At 33.1% G+C, this 15842-nt stretch overlaps 1 protein-coding gene across 7 annotated transcripts in view; it reads left to right on the top strand.

The window, feature by feature from the left end:
* LOC144446976 (uncharacterized) overlaps positions 1-15842 on the top strand; it is a 334721-nt gene that overhangs the window by 92282 nt on the left and 226597 nt on the right. For 6 of the 7 annotated variants that reach the window (XM_078136846.1, XM_078136848.1, XM_078136850.1 and 3 more), the window contains exons 4-5: positions 5960-6082; positions 8162-8293. In XM_078136846.1, the coding sequence (XP_077992972.1) occupies positions 5960-6082; positions 8162-8293 (255 nt within the window). The remainder of the gene's footprint in view (positions 1-5959; positions 6083-8161; positions 8294-15842) is intronic. The other variant, XM_078136852.1, reaches the window with a different exon arrangement.

Genomic DNA, 15842 nt, shown 5'->3' on the forward strand with positions numbered 1-15842 from the left:
TGCACTATCTTTGTAGACCTTGACATTTGACCTTGACCTACATGGCTAATTATCATAATCAAGCCAATTCCTGCCTATCACAGACACACTATATTGTTTAGTATAGGTATTGCCAATTTCTTTTAAATCATGTTTACAAGTACTATTGAAGAAAAGAAGTCTACACTAGTAAGCATTATTTTGGTGCTCATGTCATTTTTAGCACAAAGGAACTGATACGGTTCAGTAGTGCTATAGGCATGGCAAAGTGTCTGTCTGTGTGTGTGTGTGTGTGTGTGTGTGTGTGTGTGTGTGTGTGTGTGTGTGTGTGTGTGACTTAAAGTCAAAAACTGCCAGACTGATTTCTTTGGTATTTGGTGGTGAAATTAAATTACTTTTGGTGTGTAGATTGAAAATTGTTCAAATGAAAATGATCACATCGGAGATATGTTTTTTGGTTCAAAAAATGTGATTTTTGGTCAAATATCTTAAACTCCAAAACTACTTTGCAGATTATTATTATTATTATTATTATTATTTATTTCTTGTAAGTAAACGCGCTACACATGCGTCTCAGCGCGTTGTACAGACTGTAGTTTAAAAAATTGCAATAAACTAAAGAAAATAACAACACACAAAAGGGGACTAGGTGTAAAACTGGCCAATTAAAATAATTCACAATGTATAAAAACTGACAAGTTAAAATCAATCACTTAAAATGTTGTCTAAAAAGATATGTCTTTAAACTACGTTTAAAAATGTCAACAGTCATTATATTTCTCATTTCAAATGGAAGTGAATTCCACAGATTGGCCTGAAATTGGTTGGAACGTACTTGGGGGTGTGTAGATTAAGAATTGTTTATGACACAGTGACTCCGTCTGTGATATGAAGATTAGGTCTAAAAATGTGTCTTTTGGTCAAAAATCTATCATTCCAAAACTAGTTAAGAGATTGGGCTGAATTTAATAGGGATGTATTTGCGCATGTGTAGATTATTAGCTGTATTCACAAGATGATCGTCCCATTAGCAATATGGAAATTACAAAAAGTAAAAAAATCTCAATTTTGGTCAAAAACTGAGATCTTGAAAACGACATGATGAATGGGGCTGAAACTTGGTGGGGGTGTTATTCTGCAGTTATTTTTCAAACATTTTGACACAAATGGCCCTAGCAACCATGGCCATGCCCTTAGCAATAGTGAAATGATGCATATTACAAAGATAACAACAGGGATGGGTACATGTAGGTGAGTGAATGAAGGATCAAAAAATGTATGTAAATAAACAAGGTGACACACACACCCATAGTGACAGCCAAGTGATGGTTTATATTGCAAAGCTGCAGACTGGGAAGGGTATGCCGAGTAACAAAACCACTCCTATAGCAACAGCCAACTACAGTTGTGCTACAGTGCCATTGGTGGTATTTTTCTAAAAGTTAACAAATTAAAAAGATTTTAATTACAAATACATTAGTTCACATTACATTAGACTTAAAATTATATAATATTAAATTGTAATAATTGTATTAAAATTATTGATATCTTTCGTCATGTTAATACTTGATATCAGTAAATTGTTATAATAATGATATTGTGTCATTTCTGTATTGTTCATGTTTCATGTCGATACTTGTATTAATGTAAATTGCATGTTTGATAATGTTTTGTCTTGTTCTTGTTTTTCAGTGATTGTTGTAACAGTGCATGTTTTCATATGTCTACACACATTGTTGCAAGATGTACATATCAAACCATCCATTGACATTGACATTAACCTTAAAACATCACTACCTCCATTTTTCCAAACACCAAGGTTCTCCCCAGTCTCAAGCTGAGCTGGTTGGCTATTAATATTCATGAGTATTGATATTGATGCAAGTTTGTGTATATGTATGTATATCAACATTGGACAATTAAATATGGTTACTTTAGACTGGAAAAACAAATGTGATGTTTTGATCTGTGTACTACAGACTTTGATAATGTAGTGATCCTGAATAATGTCTTAGAAAGTGGTGGATTGAAATGTGATCATGTAGTGATCCTGAATAATGTCTTAGAAAGTGGTGGATTGAAATGTGATAATGTAGTGATCCTGAATAATGTCTTAGAAAGTGGTGGATTGAAATGTGATCATGCAGTGATCCTGAATAATGTCTTAGAAAGTGGTGGATTGAAATGTGATCATGTAGTGATCCTGAATAATGTCTTAGAAAGTGGTGGATTGAAATGTGATAATGTAGTGATCCTGAATAATGTCTTAGAAAGTGGTGGATTGAAATGTGATCATGTAGTGATCCTGAATAATGTCTTAGAAAGTGGTGGATTGAAATGTGATCATGTAGTGATCCTGAATAATGTCTTAGAAAGTGGTGGATTGAAATGTGATCATGTAGTGATCCTGAATAATGTCTTAGAAAGTGGTGGATTGAAATGTGATCATGCAGTGATCCTGAATAATGTCTTAGAAAGTGGTGGATTGAAATGTGATCATGTAGTGATCCTGAATAATGTCTTAGAAAGTGGTGGATTGAAATGTGATCATGTAGTGATCCTGAATAATGTCTTAGAAAGTGGTGGATTGAAATGTGATCATGTAGTGATCCTGAATAATGTCTTAGAAAGTGGTGGATTGAAATGTGATCATGCAGTGATCCTGAATAATGTCTTAGAAAGTGGTGGATTGAAATGTGATCATGTAGTGATCCTGAATAATGTCTTAGAAAGTGGTGGATTGAAATGTGATCATGTAGTGATCCTGAATAATGTCTTAGAAAGTGGTGGATTGAAATGTGATCATGCAGTGATCCTGAATAATGTCTTAGAAAGTGGTGGATTGAAATGTCACATTGTTTTTAATGTACTCGTCCAAACTAACTATATTTTACATTCCTATCGATCTTGGAACAATAAACAATATATAATTCTCTATATCAACATTATTTATTTAAAATTTTCTCATTTATAAGAATGACAAGAAATTATCAAACATGACCTCTATACCTTTGGAATTGGTTTATCAGTGGTGTTCATCACTATGCCAACCAGTATGGGGATAACACTGGTATAAATCTATCCTATAACTCTTTCCCTAATTATGCTATATGCTTTTTAATAACTGAAAGAGATTTGCCTTCTCAGTTCAATATCACAATAACAGCTGGGCAGTCAAGCAGTCATAGCTTTTTAATTAGTCCTGTACTATCAGTAAGTTAATTGTTTCAAAGTTAAATAGACAAACATATGAGTCATTGTACACACACACACACACACACATACATACATACATACATACATACATACATACATACGCACACGCAGCATGTGTTAGTCTTTCAAATTAAAACAAAATAACACGAGATAAAAATGATTTTATTCAAAGTTTGAATCTACCTGTTTTAATCTTACTAGCATACACATGTACATTCGTACTTAATCATGTATAATAATAATGATAATAATATCGTACTCTTTGAGACAAGTTTATCATGCTTTCAAAGCATTTCAAAAGAGCGAAACTGAAGTTGTGTCAATTTTCAAAGTCTTTATTCATGTGTAATTGTAAATTATTCAAATCGTACAAATGTCATATTCATGTTTGTTCTGTGGAGATACAGTGACTAATAGTGGGTACTGCACTTTGTTTAGTTCTGTGGAGATACATGTACAGTGACTAATAGTGGGTACTGCACTTTGTTTAGTTCTGTGAAGATACAGTGACTAATAGTGGGTACTGCTCTCTTGTTTAGTTCTGTGGAGATACAGTGACTAATAGTGGGTACTGCACTTTGTTTAGTTCTGTGGAGATACAGTGACTGCAATTATAAAACAGTGGTTTCTTGCAGTGTTGCCAATTGTTTTAGCTTTTGGTTGGTTGTCATGGTAACACTTGATATTCAGTGGTTGGCATACATTAGTATACGTTATTTGTAATGACTATTGCCATATTTAGGTACAATGTATTTATGATTTCCAGGCTATATCTAATCAGTGTCATAAATTACAATACATTGTAAATACATAAGTCTGCAAAAAAACAAAAAAACAAGCTAAAATTGAACTAAAATTGCTCTGTGAACTGCTTGAAGGGCACAAGTTGAGTTTACATTTTTAGGACGTAATTTTTCCGCATATTTAAAAAGGTACTCACAGTAGTCTACATACTAAGGCATACTTAACTATCACTTACAATGTAAACTGAATTCAAATTTGGTAAGAAGATATAACTAATGAACAATCCCATGATGTAATCTATTTTAATACATATTAAAAAAATCCTCCCCTACAATCAACTGTTCTAACAATGCCAGATGACAATTGTAATGTCATATAAATCTGTACTGTGCAATCAACAGTTCTAACAATGCCAGAAGACAATTGTAATGTCATATAAATCTGTACTGTGCAATCAACAGTTCTAACAATGCCAGAAGACAATTGTAATGTCATATAAATCTGTACTGTGCAATCAACAGTTCTAAGACAATTGTAATGTCATATAAATCTGTACTGTACTGTACAATCAACAGTTCTAAGACAATTGTAATGTCATATAAATCTGTACTATGCAATCAACAGTTCTAACAATGCCAGATGACAATTGTAATGTCATATAAATCTGTACTGTACTGTACAATCAACAGTTCTAAGACAATTGTAATGTCATATAAATCTGTACTGTGCAATCAACAGTTCTAACAATGCCAGAAGACAATTGTAATGTCATATAAATCTGTACTATGCAATCAACCAAGGCTATATCTTATTAAGCCTGAAATCCATTTGGATGAGGATTTTAAATTTTTAACCAAGTCTATATCTTATCTTATCTCATCTTAATCATTAATACGAAAACAGTTTCATTGAGGTTTTTGGAAAGTATTTTCAGTAAAAAGTTTATTAAGTAAACTCAGCTTGTGCCAATTGAATTTACAGTTCGTATTAATAATAATAATAAATACTTGTCACATGTTTCATGTTATTACAAATTTCCATGTCATTTCTGACATGCTAGATGTAAAATTTATGGAAAACATAGATAAAAATGTCCAGTGAGAATAGACAAATTGTCTAGATAGGAAGTGTATTATTGTTAAAGCTGTATGTCAACCATTGTTAATTTTATAGTGTTTGTACAAAGGGTTAAAGTTGATGTGACAACATATATTGATATTAGTTATTCTTGCTTGCATCCATCTATATGTGCACTGGTGTATTGATAGTTTGAGATTACCATGGTAACCATTTGGTATGTTGTGTTTGCTAATCATTATCATCATGGTGCATTTGAGGTGTTCCTTGTTTAGGCAATACTCAACTTGCATGATAAAAACTGGAAATACTGTTTTGTGATGAAAGCAAGCTGTGGGCCCTATAGTACTCTCTCGCTAATGTGTCATGAAATTATAACCCTTGCCTTGTGGTTGACAGTTTCTATTGCCTTGTAATCCAGTGAATGAAAAAGAGAATCTAAATTTCAAGGCTTTGATACTGTTAGAAGGGAGATAATGAAATTGATAGTTTGGATTAGGATTAAAATTGAGGCATTTAAAACAGTTGTTTGACAGCGCTATAGAAAAAGTTGGTCGACAACAAATGAGTGATTCTATACAAATTACAATCCTTATGATAAGATGATTCTGATAATGCAAAAAAAAACTGGCATTGTAACCCTGGCTTTTAATAACAGCTCTGTGAAATATAAGCCTGTATTGCAAAAAACTGGCATTGTAACCCTGGCTTTTAATAACAGCTCTGTGAAATATAAGCCTGTATTGCAAAAAACTGGCATTGTAACCCTGGCTTTTAATAACAGCTCTGTGAAATATAAGCCTGTATTGCTTTCATACTCAAAATATTAGATCCACTTAGCTCATGACCACATCCAGAACCATATCATAGCCAAACACTGCACACATTACAATACAAAGGAAAAGATTTGTGACTGTCTTTATATTTACATGGATATCACCAGGACTCACAGGCTTTAGAGGACTTTGAACGAGAGAGATTTCAGCACAAACTGACTGAATTGATCATTTTCATTCGCCGACTGGAAGTTGCAAATGATACACTATTGAAAGAAAAAGCAGCGTTGGTATGTCTAAAAAAATTAGGATATCCAGAACATTACATTAAAGTAATTAACTTTAGTGAATTTTAATGTTTATGGGATGGATGCTAGTCACCACACACAACATGTACATTGTCGTGAGAATAGGGTTGTATTTTTAGAACTTTAGAACCCTTGTTACAAAGATTAGCTCCAGTGCAATGACTGCAGTTTAGGATGTGATCATCCAGTATTTGGCAGTGGTTACCCTGTGAGCTAGTTGTATTAAACCAATCATGCAAGTTTGGATTATTTTGAGTAACCATCATAAAGACCTGTTTGTATTTGGTATCTAATGATGTAGTGTAGTTGGCTGTGTCCTATATATTTGGTCTTGAATATAAAGAGATATTGGTGTTGAACTTGGTACCAGCACACTACATGTATAGCTAGACAGTATCTGTAGATGTGATCTATGTCTTAAGTACACTACGTGTATAGCTAGACAGTATCTATAGATGTGATCTACATGTATGTCTTCAGCACACAACATGTATAGCTAGTCAGTATCTATAGATGTGATCTATGTCTTCAGCACACTATCTAGTTAGTATCGATAAGATGTGATCTATGTCTTCAGCACACTATCTAGTTAGTATCGATAAGATGTGATCTATGTCTTCAGCACACTATCTAGTCAGTATCTATAGATGTGATCTATGTCTTCAGCACACTATCTAGTCAGTATCTATAGATGTGATCTATGCCTTCAACAGACTAATTAATCATTTTATTTTCCAAATCATATTTAATAGACAGAATTTCACAGTCAAAGCTAACATTAAAGTTCAAAAATATCACTTTCCCCTCAGGTGTATTCCAATATGAAATGTCTTTTTAACATGTTTGTATTATTTGTGTTCAGTTGTATTCCTTGTACATATAGTTGTGTTGAAGTATAAATACAGGTAATAGTCTAGTACCTTGTTAATTATATTTATAAAAAGAAATGTCAATATTATCCCCATCCCTCTGTTAGTATCAGTAATGTATCGTAATGTGAGTACACAGTTGTTTATGTACCGTGCTGTATGTTATACTTTGTTATACCGTATTTGTGTGTATAAAGGTGAGTAAAATACTTATAACAACTCCATTTGTCATATGGTCTTGAAGTTTGGGGTAGCTGTTATCAGTCTTATCTCAAAGAAATTCTCACCATTCAGAAGAAAATTGTTCATAGTTCATATAGGGATATGATCACATTCAGTAGTCATACATGCCCATTCAGATCCCTTATTGAAACACCTATGTATTTTGGATATTTACGAACAACGGGATTATCAAATAGGAATTTTTGTGCATGATGTTCTCATTAACAGAGTTCCGCCACACTTTTCAAATTTTTATCCTCCAAAATTAGTCATTCTTATGTCACAAAGCAACAAGAACGAAATGATCTTTACCACAGCAGAAAATTTACTGGGGCTAAAATTTGGATTCAATCCCATATAAAAGAGATACCTGTTGTCGTCGGAGTAAGTTTAAAACAGACTTCAAGAAGTACCTCCTAAACCAATAATAGATGACATCTTATTATTAATACTATTTATCAGCACACATTGTATAATATTTAATCAAGTGGAAATAAAGTAGTATTATTGAAAAAATTTAACAATAACAACAACAAAATTCATTATTAATGTTAAATCTCAATAAGATTTGTAAGCAAGAACATAAGTGTTTATATTATAATAATATTTCTAATTGATACAACATTTTACAGAAAATTTACATTGTACATTTTTATTTTATTGCCAATGATCAGTTGACATTGTAAATGTGTGTGTATGGTTAGTTGACTTCATAATATACATAGAGAATGAATCAAGGTAGAGATGGTACATAGAAATACATGTAACATTTACTTGTCAACTTAAAAGGCCTTATTTATGACAACTGCAGAATTGTGCACCCCAGGTTGATGTTATTTATCATATAAATATCTCTAAATAGCAGTTAAGCCTAACGAAAATTGGATAAAAAAACCATAGTAAAGAGATATTTTTGTTGTTAAAATAATTGTGTATTTATTTTCATTTTACTTTGTTGATTGATCTCTAGGAACTGAAATTGAAGAGTCCAGATTTTGCATCAGAAAGACAAAAACTATTAAAACTTGTCGAAGATCTTGAACAAGATAAAAAAAGACTTGAAGAAAGATGCAAGGTTCTAAATGAAGACAACTTCAAGTTTGTAAGTTCATTATGTTTATAATAATCAACATATTTATAATAATCAACATATCTAATTGTAGTTTAGTATTTCCTTTTAAATTGAAAAATTTGAATTTAAAATAGGAAATTATTCCTGACTTGATTTATTTATGATTGAGACCCTCCACCAGCAGTGTACCGGTACAGGTACATTTAACCAAGTACAAAATGTTTATATTCTGTACAATTGTCTCATCAGCATTGAACCTCACAATATGTGTAACCAACCATTTACTTGGTTTGTACAAAGTACCTCACAATATGTGTAACCAACCATTTACTTGGTTTGTACAAAGCACCTCACAATATATGTAACCAACCATTTACTTGGTTTGTACAAAGTACCTCACAATATATGTAACCAACCATTTACTTGGTTTGTACAAAGTACCTCACAATATATGTAACCAACCATTTACTTGGTTTGTACAAAGCACCTTATAATATATGTAACCAACCATTTACTTGGTTTGTATAAAGTACCTCACAATATATGTAACCAACCATTTACTTGGTTTGTACAAAGCACCTTATAATATATGTAACCAACCATTTACTTGGTTTGTACAAAGCACCTTATAATATATGTAACCAACCATTTACTTGGTTTGTACAAAGTACCTCACAATATATGTAACCAACCATTTACTTGGTTTGTACAAAGCACCTTATAATATATGTAACCAACCATTTACTTGGTTTGTACAAAGTACCTCACAATATATGTAACCAACCATTTACTTGGTTTGTACAAAGTACCTCACAGTATATGTAACCAACCATTTACTTGGTTTGTACAAAGTACCTCACAATATATGTAACCAACCATTTACTTGGTTTGTACAAAGTACCTCACAATATATGTAACCAACCATTTACTTGGTTTGTACAAAGTACCTCACAATATATGTAACCAACCATTTACTTGGTTTGTACAAAGCACCTTATAATATATGTAACCAACCATTTACTTGGTTTGTACAAAGCACCTTATAATATATGTAACCAACCATTTACTTTGTTTGTACAAAGCACCTCATAAAATATGTAACCAACCATTTAGTAGGTTTGTACAAAGCACCTCACAAAATATGTAACCAACCATTTAGTAGGTTTGTACAAAGCACCTCATAATATATGTAACCAACCATTCACTTGGTTTGTACAAAGCACTCTCTACTGTATTGTGTAACGCTGAACAAAAGGACCAAATATTTGTTAATGTTGGCCACAGGGGGAACTGCATATTTCAAATTGAAAATTTTGTACATTTAGTCTGTATAAGGCCTAGAAAAAAAATGTTTGGTTTTTGTTTCTTCACCACACCTAGTTTTTCACTGCCAACCCTAAACTTTCTTTTTGACATATTCAAGAAAATGATAATTAATATATAAATTATGTATAAAATGATATTATAATAATAATGATTTTAATAATACTAACATTTATTTGAAAATTAACCACCCTACGTGGGGTTGTTTGTTATGCGGAATGAAAGGGGGTTATTTTATGAACATATGTTGCCATGGTAACCAAAATCTCCATAATATGTGAACCATTTTTCTAAAATTTCACATAAAACATTGAAAAAAAAAATTTAGAGAAAAAAATGTCTTGTTTTTGGCATGTATGAGTTGGCTACCTGGTGTAACATAACTTGAATAAAATAGGATAGCTGATGGAAACATGGCAGATGTGAAAATTATGTTTTTGTTATATACACATACATCTCACGAATAACATTATAAATTTTTAATCTAATTGTAATCTTTTTATTTGCATATTGACCAAACTACTAAGGGTAGTTTGTCATGCTCAGTTCAAAAAAAGTGGTTATTTATTGAACATCAGTTGCCATGGTTACCAAAATAACCATATCCTGGGATGTTTTAAACATAAAAGTATAAAACATTTTTAAAAATTAGAATTAGAGAAAACATCCTGGCTGTTGGAAAGTACAAGTTGGTGATACATGTTGTAGCAAAGTTTCATGATTTTTGAAATTATCTTTATCAGACTTATGCAATTCTAAATCTTTAAAATTGACAAAATAAAAACTATTACAAATACCTAAATATCAGCATTCCTCGAGAATTTGATCTACACCACTAGGTTGTCTTTTACCTCAAAATCTTCAAAGTAAGTGTACACGCACATTTACAAGTTGACATAACATAAGTGACGCCATATTGTATATTGTTTATACTGGGATACAAAACCTTCCTCCGACTTTGTGAGGCTACCTAGCCCCTTCGCTATAACACTGTGAAAGATCATTGACTGTACTGCGATGACACATGATATGTCTAGATCAAAGGGGTACCTAGCATTCGATGCTGACATGGCCAATGAAAATCAGACTGCCGTATTTGTCTTAAAAGAAGCAAATCAAAGAGATGTAGTGACTTTGAAAAACATAGATTTTGGAGTACATACATGTACACATAAAACGGACATTTCCGGCCCATCCATCCATGAACAGTGGTCTCGCCCACATGTTTTTACATTGCCTCATCATGTGTTGTCTTATCGTAAAGCCCTTTCTCATCCGATCTCTGGAAGTTCGTGAGTACAAAAATATCAGATCATTTTCATTTTGATTAGAATTCAATAATTAGGAATTAGAATGTTCCATTTTGTTCATTTCAGTGACATTTGATATTTAGAAAGTAGTGTGGTGTAGGTCCACATCACGAGACAGGGTGTGTTTACAATACATGTAAACATGGCTCTGAATTCATATGCTACGAGGTTCGACCAGGGACGTATAAACCCTGTCCTAATATTTTTCTATTGTCATTGTTATATAATATTAAACTTCTTCACTTGTAATAATAATGATAATAATGAATAAGCACTTAAAGAGTGCCATATGTCCAGAAAGTATTCATAGCCACATGACAGGAATTATTAAAATGAGACGTATCAAGAAAGAAGAAAGTATTCATAGTCACATGACAGGAACTATTAAAATGAGACGTATCAAGAAAGAAGAAAGTATTCATAGTCACATGACAGGAACTATTAAAATGAGACGTATCAAGAAAGAAGAAAGTATTCATAGTCATATGACAAGAATTATTAAAATGAGACGTATCAAGAAAGAAGAAAGTATTCATAGTCACATGACAAGAATTATTAAAATGAGACGAATCAAGAAAGAAGAAAGTATTCATAGTCACATGACAGGAACTATTAAAATGAGACGTATCAAGAAAGAAGAAAGTATTCATAGTCACATGACAGGAACTATTAAAATGAGACGTATCAAGAAAGAAGAAAGTATTCATAGTCACATGACAGGAACTATTACAATGAGACGTATCAAGAAAGAAAAACTCTTTGTAAAAATATGTTGATTTATCTAAAAAAAAAAGCAACTGTATGCAGGTTAAAATGGCAAGCGATGCATATTAAAAACAAAATAAGGTCCGATAAATCAATACAAACTTATTTATAAGCCATAGGCTGGTTTTAAAAGGTGAGTTTTAAGACTGGTTTTCAATGAAGTCACTTTTCCATGTGTCTCGAGGCAAGGCATTTCATAATTTCGGGGTGACACGAGAAAAAGTGCGATATCCAAATGACTTCAGTAGGGTTGGTATTTCCGTCAGCAGGTACTTTCCACCAGAACGAAGATTACGAGTTGGCTGATGTAGAGAGATGAGGTTGCAGATGTAGTCAGGGGCGATATCATGAACAGCTCGGAAATTCAATCCTCTGTTGTATTGGTAACCAGTGAAGTGTACATATAGTGTTTCTGTGATTCTGTCGTACTTCCTGGTCTTTGTGACGAGACGTGTAGCAGTGTTCTGAACTAGTTGAAGTTTCTTTAAAGCTTGGGATATGCCAAATAGGAGACCATTTCTGAAATCCAGCTTTGACATTACAAAGGCATGAACAAGATGTACTGTCGCTTCTTGTGTAAAGTACTTCCTGATTTTTTCAATATTTCTGATGTGATAGTATGCAGATTTACATAATTAATTCAAATGATCTTCCATGCTCATTATTCTTTCGAAGGTAGTTCCAAGGTCTCGTACAACAGGAGTGATTTCACTATCGATGATATTGGTAATTGGAAAGTTGATCTCTGATAGAGTCTTGGGTGATCCAAAGAAAATGGCTTCTGTTTTGCCAGAGTTGAGTTTCAATAAATTGCAGTTCATCCATTTTTTGATCATAAAATAGTTAATAAAGTCAACTTAAAAAAGAAAATATTAAACTGTTCTTCCAAGCTGTAATGGTTATACATCTGATGATAGTCTGGATGCCAACGTGGTTTCTAACTAAACCACCTCTGGTCAAAGTCCCTCAATCAGCACAGAAAGTTGTTCATCCAATCAGAGAACCCACACTGTTATAGTGACGTAAACAGTGTATAACTTTTATAAATAGCATCGTAAGCTGACAAATATACCATATTTGGACATTTCATGTTCAAATAAACACTAACTTTATTAGAGACTATGTTATTGGTTGGACTTTGTGATTAATTAACAAAGACATGATGTTTATGACTGTGTGGGTGGCTGTGGATGAATTTTAAATTGCCTCTCATGCACCTCAGGACATGGTGCGGTGTGTGTGTATCTGTCTGTCTGTCTGTGTATATGTGTGTGTGGATGACTGAAATGCATAAACCACCAGACCAATTGCCTTTGTCTTTGGTAGGGACATTACTTGTGGTGTCTAGTTGGGAAATTGTTCAAAGCAAAATGATTGCACCTTAGGTCTGTGTTCTATTATGTAACAATGGCAGTGGTACAGTAACTGCAATTATTTCTCCTTGAGATTGCTTGGAAACATTCTCTAACTAAGTTTAACACAAACTGAACCATAGATTGGTTGAAGGTAAAAATGCCTGTCTGTCTGTGTGTCTTGTAGATGATGCAAGTTTGTTTGGTATCGAACTTTACCTCTCAATTACTGGGGATGACATTTGGTCTAAAAGTGTTTGTCTGAAAATAGTGAATCTGTCATACTCATGTAATTGGTCCTAGCAACCATGACCATGCCCTTAGCAACAGTTAAATGATAAGGTTTATTACAAATATGACAACAGGGATGGGTAGGCAATTGTATCAACATTATTTTAAAATATGCAAATATACTTAGCAACAAGACCACACCCATAGCAACAGGTAAATGATGACATATAATGCCAATATAACACCAGTGAAGGGAAGGCAAATGAATAAACATTCTAAAAAGGTAATAAATGTATGCAGATATGCCTAGTAACAAGGGGGCCGGCAGTCTTTATTACTATGACATGAAAAAATATGTTTTAATTTTTCATTATTTTCTCTGGGGTCTATCACTTGTATTCAGGGATTCATTGTAACATGCATTTGAAATCAGAATGGGGACCTATGTATGTTGCAGTTGGTACAGTTTGGTATGAAATAAAATTTAATGAAGTGTACTTTTTCTTCATAATTTTTGCAAACATTTGCATAATTAGCCCAACTGATATGCATAATTTCAGAAACTCATATTCGGAGAATCTGTGCCCATATTTCTATGACACCATCAGATTCTGCACCCTTTGAAACATAAAAATCTGAAATTTCATGATGATAGCATTTATAGAATGTGCTTTACAAGAAATATGCATACGTAATTAATGGAAATTTATTGAAATTAATTAATGGCCAGTTAATTAACAGTTTTCAACAATTACTGATTTTAGGAAAACTCCTGATTTCGATGTACCTGTATTCATATTTATGATAGATACTTACTACAGTACCTCCTTATTTATGATAGATACTTATTACAGTACCTCCTTATTTCAGTTGACAAACACTTTTTCTATGTGAAAATCAGATAACTTTGTATAGAAATGTCATTTTCTTGTTAAATCACAAAGTTGGGGAAAACTTAATTTTTTGGAAGTTATGGCAGAAAAAATTTTAGTCATTCAAGTGTCAACTACTACAGGTGATAAGCAACAGACGCTTTTAAAAAGTGCCTGACATGGCTACCGTTTATAAAGCCTATTGGTATAGTTGTTAGTTTTTAATGAGTAATTGGCATAATTCATGATTTTCAGTAATTAAGCTATATCTTTTACAATGCAAGCTGAAAAGTTCATATAATTTGGTACACATGTCAACCATGACAATGTGTGCATGAAATTTGTTGACATAACATGTACTTTTGATGAGTAATTTGCATAATTAATGATTTTCAGTGATCTTAGCTATGCACACTTCAAATTCCAGATAATTTGGCACATTCACCAAACATGTCAAAGCACACATATCCTTCAAAAACGTTGGTATAGTTTTTAGCACAACTGATAAGGTTCAGTAGTGCTATAGGCATGGCAAAGTGTCTGTCTTTCTGTCAGTCTGTCTGTCTGTTTCGGTCTGTGGATGGGTGTGTGTGTGTGTGTGTAAATAATTAAGGTCAAAAACTGCTGGACCGATTGCTTTGATATTTGGTGGTCATGTTACTTCTGGTGTCTTGTTGGGAAATTGGACAAATGAAAATGATTGTATCAGAGATGTGGGTTTTGGGTCAAAACATGATTTTTGGTCAAAAAATTTAAACTCCAAAACTACTGGCAGATTGGCATGAAATTTGGTGGGAACATTCTCAGGGGTGAGTGAAGTAAGATTTGTTCCTGACATGATTCCCTTAGTGATATGCAAATTAGGGTTAAAAATGTGTCTTTTTGGTCAAAAACCTATAATTTCAAAACTACTGAGCAGATTGGGCTGAAATTAAAAGAGATGCATCTGTGGATGTATAGATAAAGAAGTATTAAGCATATAATAATCTCATCAGCAATATGCAAATTAGGTGAATTTTGGTGAAAAATTTATATCTCAAAAAGTACTTGGTCAATAAGACTGAAACTTGGTGAGATGTTTCTAGAAGTGTTATTCTACAGATTTTCTACAAAATATTTTGACACAATTGGCCCCAGCAACCATGACCATGCCCTTAGCAACAACCAAATGCAGTGATAGTGAAGTTAATGCGTCCCTGCGCCATTCAACTGAAAAATGGCCCATTGAAATTTGCTTTCTTGGTGTCTTAGAGTGCATTGTGGCTGGTTGAAGTTTTTAGCTCTGCTGTCAGCGAAAGCTGAAAGAGTAGCTTTAGGTATAGAGTAGAGTATAAGAGGTATAGAGTAGAGTGAATCATAAGTGTCCATCAACTTTTTTAGCTCCGCTGTCAGCGAAAGCTGAAAGCGTAGCTTTAGGTATAGGTTGTATAGAGTATAGAGAGTAGAGTGAATCATAGATGTCCGTCAAACTTTTATATTATCATTATCTTCTCCGAAAGTGACAGTCAGAATTCTTCGATATTTGGTGTGCATGTTCCCTGGGGGGAGGCTATTCAGATTTGTTCATGCCAAGTTGATCTGTGCCATTTTCAATTTTTTATGATTTTTTTTCATAAAATGTCATTTTCATCATCTCCTTGAAAACTTCTTGCCAGATTGCTTTGATATCTGGTGTGTTGATGCGCAGGGGGTAGCTTACTTAGATTTGTTAATTTCAAGTCAGCAC

The sequence above is a fragment of the Glandiceps talaboti genome, chromosome 15 (assembly GCF_964340395.1).
Source record: "Glandiceps talaboti chromosome 15, keGlaTala1.1, whole genome shotgun sequence".
Taxonomy (NCBI): Eukaryota; Metazoa; Hemichordata; class Enteropneusta; family Spengelidae; genus Glandiceps; species Glandiceps talaboti.